This window comes from Silene latifolia, chromosome 6 (genome assembly GCF_048544455.1).
Source record: "Silene latifolia isolate original U9 population chromosome 6, ASM4854445v1, whole genome shotgun sequence".
Taxonomy (NCBI): Eukaryota; Viridiplantae; Streptophyta; class Magnoliopsida; order Caryophyllales; family Caryophyllaceae; genus Silene; species Silene latifolia.
The window spans coordinates 105,718,334-105,727,880 of record NC_133531.1 but is presented as its reverse complement, the minus strand read 5'-3'; the positions used below and the strand labels follow the sequence as shown (position 1 = coordinate 105,727,880).

The window sequence follows — 9,547 nt, the reverse complement described above, 5'->3', positions numbered from 1 at the left end:
ATAAGCCAGAAAGAACAGGGCCTAAGTGACTTGGTGATGTAGATGTGGGTTGTGTAGATACCTCAAAATGTTTATGTGTCATTAAAATAGATGATTAGTTTGTCTTTTTATTATTATATATAGGCTCTGTTTGGTAAATGACATATTGGCCAAATTTCAGCATATTGGAGATGTTTAGCATGTTTGACTTACGAATATGCTATTTATAGCATTTGGTTAATGACATATTGAAATAGCATATTGGGGTCCAATATGCTATTTTGCAATATGTTGCTTCTACTAGCATATTGGGTTAGCGGATTAGAAAAGAAAAAAATTGTCTTCTTTACCCCCTTAAAAATTACTAACCTTCCTTTTTTATATTAATAAATAATTTGTTCATATCCCTATTTGTTATTTTACAAAGAATCCAAACAATCTGCTAATCTAAAACTGTCAATTACCAAATACCTCCAAAACAATTATGCTAAATAAATCTACTAGTCAAACCTGTTAAATCATTCTGCTAGTCAAATCTTCTCTCTAAATCTGCTTCTGCTAATATTAATCCGCTGTTTACCAAACAGGACCATAGATATATAGATATATAGATATAGATGAGACATGTTAAAAGTCATTTAAAAGAGAGAATGATGTTATTTAGTGCTTTAATTTTTTTTTATTGTTTTTTTTCTTTTCCTAATAAGTGACTTGGTGATGTAGTTGTGAGTTGTCTAGACTCTAGATGCCTCAAAATATTAGGGGGTGTTTGGTTGAGAGGTTTGGAATGGAATGAAATGGATTCTAGTCATTCTAGTGTTTGGTTGAGATATTTTGAAATGGAGTTAGAATCATGATGAATTCTCATTCCACACCAACCCCTTGGAATCCCATACCCACCCCCTTTTCATGGATTCAAACTCCATTTCTTCATGTTTATGTTTCTAATGAATCAAACATGTTTTGGAAGGTATGGAATTGGAGCCTCATACTCGTATGGTTTCTCATTCTAATCCATTCCATTTCTAGGGCTTGCTTGGGATGAGAGTAATAATTAAGGGAGTAATAGAGATAAAATGAACTAAAAAATGGAGGAAAGGGATGGAGGTTGGAGATAGAAATGGATAGAAATGAGGAAATATAGTGTAATATTCCCTTCATTAAGGGAGTAATTGTTACCCACCTCCCCTTCCAAGTAATAATTATCTCCATATAGAGGTAATAATTCCTCCCTCACCTCCTCTTTCCACCATCCACAACCACCACAAAGCACAAATCTCCCCCATTTTTTCTTATTTTAGCTCTTATTACTCCCTTAATGATTACTCCCATCCCAAGCAAGCCCCTTGTGAACCAAACGACCTTTTAATGTGTCATTAAGATAGATGATTAATTTGTTTTTTTATTATTATATTATATATAGATATAGATATATACTTCCTCCATACCCCACCAATTATAACATTGACTTTTTCACACTTGTCGAGACACGTTTTGCAACGTGAATATCTTTAGCTACACATTATTAAAAATTATAAAAATTTGATATTATATAGCATTGATAACGATGAATCAAACCAGATCTCACATGACTATATTTTGTGTTATAGATTAAGAATAATATCGAAGATTCCCTACGACCATAAATCTAAAATTCTCAATGTTAGCATTGGTGTGGTATGGAGGGAGTAGATATAGATAGGACGATGTCAACGAGTGAATTGGATTAGGGTAAAGCAGGATTGATGAAGCAATAGTGAAAAGAGGTGTAAAATGGGCTCCCAGAAATTTATGCGACCAAAGGTAGAAGAATCTGGCAACAATGGTGTTGGTGTGAGTCGAAACCTATACGTAGCCAATTGCGGTCCAGCAGTGGGTCTCTCCTTCGATCAAATATCAATGGCATTCTCCCAATTTGGTCATGTCATTCACGTTTGTGCCGCCGACGACACTGGAACACGCGTCATTGTCTCTTTTGCCCAACATACTTGTGCTCAAGCTGCTTTTGATGCCTTCAATGCCCGCCGTTGCCCCCAACTCGCCGGCCGTTTCTTGCATATCCGGTACTCCGTGCCCCGCCCGCCTTCTCCGGTAACTAAACAATTTAATGTTTGGGCATGCTACTTACATATCTTACGTCTCACTCAATTGCTTACCTTTGCTTTCTTTTTTTTGGGATATTCTCTAGTGTACCCTCAACGTTTTCGTTTTGTAAGATGTACCCTCTACCGTCAATAACTCTTGGCTACAAGTTCAGAATACGATAATTTTTTTTTTTCAAATTGACCGTCTTGAAGAGGTGTTCAGTTCGAAAAAGAATTCACCTCATAGTTAGGAATTATGGTAGAGTTTATTCGTTAAAAAAACTTTTACCATCCATAAGTACCGGCTAAATGTTCAAAAAGCGGTGAATTTATTTTTCAAATTCAAGGCCTTACGAAATAATTAGTTTGAAAAATAACAATTACCGTTTTCTGAATTCGTAACAGAGAATTACTGTCGGTCAAATTTTTTTTATGAAAAACGAGGGGTACACCTAAAAATGAAAAAGTTCGGGGATACACGAGAGAATATCCCCTTTTTTTTAAGGGTTTGGAGGATGGTAGTTGGATTTGCGTTATTTTCCCCAACCCACTTACGGAGTACTCCTTCTGTCCTCGCCAATTATTTGATGATAAGTGGACAAATTGAGCGTGAATTATCAAATTGTTCATCAAAAGCAATCCCAAAATAGAAAAGTAAAACAATTGGCTAAGACACCCCAAATGGAATAGGTAAACAAATGACCACGACGGAGGGAGTAACTGTTTTCCTTCGCTTTTTTTCTGTCAAGGAAGGAGAACAAATGATTGAGACAGAGTAGTACCTACGTGCAGATGCTGTGACCTTATACTTGACTTTGAGGCAGATGGTTTTTGTAATCTAAAGCCGAAATGCACATTATTTTAGGTACGAAGCCATGATTTTGTGGATGTATGCTCAACTGCTGAGGAGCTAAACATACCTGGCCTTTACTTGTTTCACGACTTCATAACTCCCAATGAAGAGAAGGTTTGTAGCTTCTCAACTTTCAACGACATCTAGTTAGTTGGCAATACCGGCAGATACAAACTATACCAAAATTCATACTGCAGTCAGTATTTCTTCAGTGCATTTACTAATCCTTTTCATTCCTAGGAACTACTTGCAGCTGTCGATTCTAGGCCTTGGATAAGCCTTGCTAAAAGAAGGGTTCAACATTACGGCTATGAATTCTGCTATCAAGTAATCATTTCCCTTTGATCATATTGACTTTCTGCCTCTCTATCGTTTATGCTGAGTAACATTATTGTTGTATCTCGTGCCTTTTTTGTATGTTAGCTTATATGATGCTTCTTATTTTTTAACTGATAACTGTGCAAAATGTTGTGTTAATGACTCTGAGTGTGAAGTTAATTTTTTGGGAGAACAACTGTTCATGTGTCACTTAGCTCTGTGTATGGGACTGGAGCTTGTGCTGCCAGTGGCCAGCTTGCCATCACTATTACAATATTACACTCCTATGTTTTAGTACTCCGTAGTAGTTTTTGACTTCTTTTATGGTCATTAGTAGACTCTACCTGCACACCTTATACTGATCTACAAGTTACAACATGTTTAAATGACCATATCTGAATGTCTCTCTTACATAACGATGACTGTCTAATTATCCTCTGGGTTTGTGGAAATGCATTTAACGTAATCATAATCCATTGCTATCATTAAGTACAACAAACATTGTAGTATTGTACTGAAGGTTGTTGTGTTGTAAGGCTGGCATTTTGATGAGTAATTGGGAGACAAAGTTGAAAGCGCTAGTAGTAGAGCGTCCGCTCTACCAAGCTCAAGCTTGTGGGTTAAATTCCCTTTCCACACGCTTGTATGATTAAGGATAGCTTCACGGAGCACTTTTTAGACATTCATGATGAATTTGGTTCTTTCCCTCTGCTTCTTTTGCCAATCATCGATGTGAAATTTGTTCTGATGATGAATTGTGCATTGGAAAAGCTAGCTAATACATTGAACATGTATGCAAAGTGTGCATTGGAAGACTTCAATAGAAGTTTCAAATGCAAAATGCACAGCTCTGAGATGCAAGTACATTTGAAAAAAGGAGTAAATAACCATAACTTGGATTGGGATTTGCATACTCTTCTCACGATAATACATGCTGGGCGTCAAGTAAGTGACTAGAGATTTTGTGTGAACCTCACAAGAAAAGGAGTTATATCGTTGTAGTTCAAATAAACAGTTCACCTAGACAACGACGTGTCAAAATTCAATTCAAGAACTACTTTAATTTCAACTTCAGATTGCCACTGGATAATAAAAAACATACATTTGCAAAGTGTTATGCATCATTACCTTGTCTTCATCTGACTACTTGTGTATGCTTGATAAAAGGAAAAGGAGCATATTATTCCTTCTGTTTTTCTATTGTGCGCTTTACACCTTGTCTCTGCCCACATTAACTGAGAGATTTTATCGAGTAAGCTTCTATGGTTTAATCTACCTTTAAATGCTTCAGCCAAAGAGATATTGACATGTTGTAGGTAATGACTTGTTAGGTCGCCTTTAAGTTTTGAGCTAGTGTCAACTAGTTATTACACTGATAAATCATACAATTCATGTATGAATGGCTTAGTCCCTGTAGATTGTTCGCTGAGATCAAGAAAACTTGTTGACGGCTACGACTATTTTTTTTTTAATGGAAACAGACCAGGAATGTTGATACACAGAGGTACTTGGGTGTGCTTCCATCTTTTGTTTCGCCTGTGCTAGAAAGAGTTTGGACATCCTCTCTTGAAGATGCTACAGCCATAAACCTGGATCAGTTAACGGTATTTGCTACTCTCTCCATTCCTCACGAATCATGATTCTATTGATATGGCTTTTTGCACAGTTTTTGAGGTAGAGCTAAAAAGTGGGGGTCTTGAGGGCAAAATTCCATCACTACCCCTTGTTTCTCGCCCTCCTCAACCTAACTTCTCCAGCCCTCCTTACCTCCAATGAATGACCACCTTCTGCACGTAAAAGCCACCATCCACCATGACTGTTGACCACATCATCTAACTGTTGCCCCTTCACCTTACTTTAAAAAGGCGCGCCTTGGAAGAGACACTACCCAAAACGATGTGCCTTTTAGATAAAGCTCACTTAATGAGGTTCATTCGTATGCACTTTTTATATCTTTTTCTTCTTAATCTTTAATTATGCCATTTCTTTTCCCCATTATTCCTTAATTTTACTCTACATGTTAACTTAAAAAAAATACTAAAAAGGGTATTGTTGCCGAAAATGTTATTTGGAAAATACTAATTTGTACAATTGTACCGAATATACAGAACCTCGCGTCTAAAGGCACACGCCTTCGCCTTACGCCTTGCGCCTACTCACTTCAGCCCCTTGGCGCCTCTTCAAACTAAACCCTTCACCCGACTACCGCACCTAAATCATTGCACTTCACTGAGCCACCCGACGAACTTAATGTTCCTCCCTCTCTTTTCCGCAATATGCCTTCTCTTCCACACATCTGGATGATAAGTGGTGGATGGCTGTTTTCATGTTTGGTTGCTTGTTCAAATGGAGGAGGTAACTTACGGTGGTGGCGCCATTTTTGCAGTAGGGTTTGTTTCTGGTGGCTGAGGTTATCGTGGGGTGGTTACAGTTCTGTCGAGGCTTGGTGAATAGGTGGTGGATTGAAACGTAAATGGTATAGAATCAAGTGGAAGGGTAGAAAGTGGTGGTGGCTCTAGAAGGTAAAAGGCGGTGGCGGCTCCGTTCAGGCTCGGTGGTTGGGGTGTCAATGGCTTAATGGTCGGATATAACCGGTGGTGGCTGGGGTGTAAGGGTGGGTTGAGGGAGGGGTATGGGTGGGTTAGTGGTGGTGGTGATGGTTGGGTGCTAGGTGGGGAATGGAGGATTTATTGGTTTTGGATGATAGAAAATAGTATTGTAGTCTTTCGTGAAGCCAAATTTGATACATTAATAGAAATGTGTATAATCAAGTGGAATGACCGAAAATGGAAAATGTATAGAATCAAATAGAATGAAGGGAGTAATATTTACCATACTCGATTCTTAGACACTTGTAATATCTCATCTTCTTTTGAGATTTAGTAGTGTTTTATAAGTAGTCGTTATGTTGACATTGACGGTCGTTTGAATTCTTGCCACAAATATTTTCCAGGTAAACGAATATCCACCAGGGGTAGGCTTGTCCCCTCATATTGACACGCATTCTGCATTTGAAGATAAGATATTTAGCCTTTCTTTAGCAGGACCTTGTATCATGGAATTTAGAAGATATCAAGATGGTTGCTGGCAATCTGATTCCGCAAGTAAGGTTATGCATGGGGAAAGTTTAGAAAATTCCGCAAATTTCGTAAAGAAGGCAGTATATCTTCCCCCGCGGTCGATGCTTCTATTATCAGGGGAGGCACGCTATGCGTGGCATCATTACATTCCACACCATAAGGTATCCAACCTCCTATTGGATGTCCTCAAATGGTACCGTTGGAATTTTAATTTAATTGTGATCTTGTTATGATAAACTTTGTGAATAACTAAGCCATCTAAGTGAACATGATTGACTTGAGGTTGATGACATTGGAAGAAGGGGATGTATGCCATTTCATCATATCGTGTAAAATTTGGATGTCAATATAGAATGACCCAATATTTGACCTTTAAAAGCTTATCACTAAGGACGGTTAGGAACACAGTTTCACCCATACACCTCTAGTTGTCATCTTTATCAAATAGAAAACAAATGTGGGTGTGCACTTATGATAGGAGAAACAAATAATCCGACCATTCTGTGTGCTTCATGGTTTTAAGTGGCGGTGACGTTGATATTATGTGTTTGGCAATGGAAAATAATGGTATCAATACTATTTGGATACTCTTCTACCGAAAACTTTTTTTTTTGTTAAACATATTAAGCTGATAAAGTGTTATTCATACTTGAATGTATCAGTCCTCGAATAAGCTTACATGATGCTGTACCCTATTTATTAGAGGACAGTTGGACTTGGATGTTTGAACATCTCTAATGTGTTTTTATGTCGTCATGAATGCCGTAGGTTGATAACGTGAAAGACAATCTTATCCGGAGGGCCTCCAGACGAGTATCTTTCACACTCCGTAAGGTACTTAAGAATCCTTTTGATTTTAAAGTTATGGGTTCCTGACTTCTTTCTTTCCGTTGACTTTTTATGGACTCGTGTTGTTTGTTTCTTAAAAAACAAATGTTCCGATGTATATCGTCCTTGAATGTAATTTTCTTTTTATAGATAAATAGTACTATTCCAGCATGTATATCAGAGTACAAGGAGTCCTTACATGAAATGAATTATTAAGTATCCAATTCCCTTAAAAAGGGTAATTGGTGTATAGTAACTCGATCACATGTGGAATCTACCGATTATGAGCCCTGAAGAATTCGTCATTGAAAGTATTTTACTTTCCTGTTTCCAGTTGTTGGGAACTTCTTTCTTTATGCTTTGTATTATTTCCGCTATTTCTTGGTGGTGGATTGGTGAATTCCGATGATTTTCCTATTGAAGGAAGTCATCAGAATTCATAGAGTAAAATTCTTCATAATCACATTTATTGCCACATAGTCCTTAGAAGCCAAACTATTTATTCCATACTCTATGTGGACTGTAGAGGTGACAATCATTGACACGACCCGAAAACACGACACGAACCCGACACGAAGTTAGCGGGTTAGGGTTAAGATGTTGTGACCCATTTAAGTAATTGGGTTGACACGAACACGACACGAAACTTAAATGGGTCGGGTTAGGGTTGAGCTCTTTTGACACAAACTTGACACGAATAACCCATTTATTTAAATGTGTCACAATATATTTGAGTTGAATCAATAATCCAACCAAACAACTTAAAAATAAGCATTTTCATTCATCATTTTTGAGATAATAGGGCTATAAAACTTAGTTTATTTTATTATTTTATTGGGTTAAATAGGTTAAAAATGACCTGCTAAAAGATAAATGGGTTAAACAGTTCGGGTTGGGTTTTAGAAAAATTAAATGGGTTGGGTTAGGGTTCAGACAAATGACCCGTTTATGTCGGGTTAGGGTTGGGATAGTGGTAACCCGTTTAAAGTTGACACGAACACGAACACGACACGACCTGATGTGTTTGCCAGGTCATTGTGGAGTAGAGCCTGGGAACGACAATTCTTAATGCAGTCAATTGACTTCCTACTAGGAATCTATATAAGTCTGCTATGTTTTATATTCAAGCGTGGCACGGATCGTTATAGATTTGGCCGCATGGATATGCTATTAAACTGAGCTGTGACAGCATGACGATCAATTACAAGATACAATCTCAAATTTAGATTTAATATCATGCAAAGGGCCAGTTTTGTTCTTTTCTTTATGCTTTCCCTCGAACTTTTATATGTATTTTCCACTGTGGACATGGACTTAAGGTGATACAGACCAACAGACAGAGATTTCTATGGATCAACAGAGGATGAGTTTACCATCTTATAGATGGACATGAGGCTCTTGTATGGATAACTTGGTAGATGAAGGTTTCCGGCCAAGTGTCTCTAATCTAGTCTCTTATGAATGAGGATAGGAATAGGTTATGTACGAGTAAAGCACTACTCGTGTATTCAAAATTGTGTTTCTTGTTTAGAAGCTGGCTTAATGCACTACTCCGTATAGGATAGTGCTTACTCCGGTGTTTGTTGTTTTTTCAAAATTGAGTGCTCACCAGTTCCTTATTGTAGTCAGATTTTTTCTTGACTCCCTCAAATGGCAAGGTAACATGGTTGGACATGCGAAGCCTTACTTGTATTAACAACAGAGCGTGTTTCCGAGAGACCCATATTTGAAATTGCACTGAAAATTGCACCAAATGACTCCTATACCATAATAGAAAGAAAATTGGACTATTTGATGAGTATTTTAATTTATTCCTTTATTATTCAGAATGAGAAAATGGAGTAGAGCTTGTTTTCATTGAAACTGGACACTTATTTTGTTTAGTAGCGAACCAAATGTTGGCTTGTTACAAGTTACAAAACATTCTGTTACTTGGTTGCACATTGTGACAGCCTAATTTAGTAGCTAACCAAATACAGTATTGACTTGTTACAGGTTAGAACAGAACCTTGCGGTTGCGAGTATGTCAAGTACTGCGATTCTCAAAGGTAGGGTCAGCCACTTCTTTATCCCAAAGTGATTCCCTTGGCCTGCAAATGTGATCCTACATCAAATGATGACCATGAAAGTATGAAGCATTAGTGCCTATGATCACTGTGACATTATTCCTGATTTTTGGTGCAATTTATTTGTGGTGTGATTTCCATTTTGACGTGGATGTAGTTCGTAGAAGCAGGCAAAAACTCCAAATTTCAGAAATATATTTCAATCTGAAAACGGCATCAACTCTTTTGACTGGCGTCGCAAGAATGCCAAATAGGAGTGTTCCATTTTTTTTAGTGATTTGATATAATATCGACGCAGCATCCTTTCTCTTTACGTCTGATGTAAGATTGTTATGCATT

At 37.6% G+C, this 9,547-nt stretch overlaps 1 protein-coding gene across 1 annotated transcript; it reads left to right on the top strand.

Annotated features, from left to right (window-relative positions):
• Nucleotides 1-1,688: 1,688 nt before the first annotated feature.
• Nucleotides 1,689-9,248, top strand: LOC141587069 (alkylated DNA repair protein ALKBH8 homolog). Its single transcript, XM_074408490.1, has 7 exons — nucleotides 1,689-2,070; nucleotides 2,929-3,030; nucleotides 3,157-3,243; nucleotides 4,716-4,838; nucleotides 6,188-6,475; nucleotides 7,083-7,148; nucleotides 9,138-9,248. The coding sequence occupies exons 1-7, from the start codon at nucleotides 1,753-1,755 to the stop codon at nucleotides 9,192-9,194; spliced, it is 1,041 nt and encodes a 346-aa protein (XP_074264591.1). The 5' UTR covers nucleotides 1,689-1,752; the 3' UTR covers nucleotides 9,195-9,248.
• Nucleotides 9,249-9,547: the final 299 nt, after the last annotated feature.

What these genes read in the sequence shown, in the direction of transcription:
- LOC141587069 (XM_074408490.1), top strand. Translation starts at nt 1,753, where the DNA reads ATGGGCTCCCAGAAATTTATGCGACCAAAGGTAGAAGAATCTGGCAAC. An exon ending in TAACTCCCAATGAAGAGAAG is followed by an intron (nt 3,031 to 3,156) that starts GTTTGTAGCTTC and finishes TTTCATTCCTAG; the next exon opens with GAACTACTTGCAGCTGTCGA. An exon ending in TAAACCTGGATCAGTTAACG is followed by an intron (nt 4,839 to 6,187) that starts GTATTTGCTACT and finishes AATATTTTCCAG; the next exon opens with GTAAACGAATATCCACCAGG.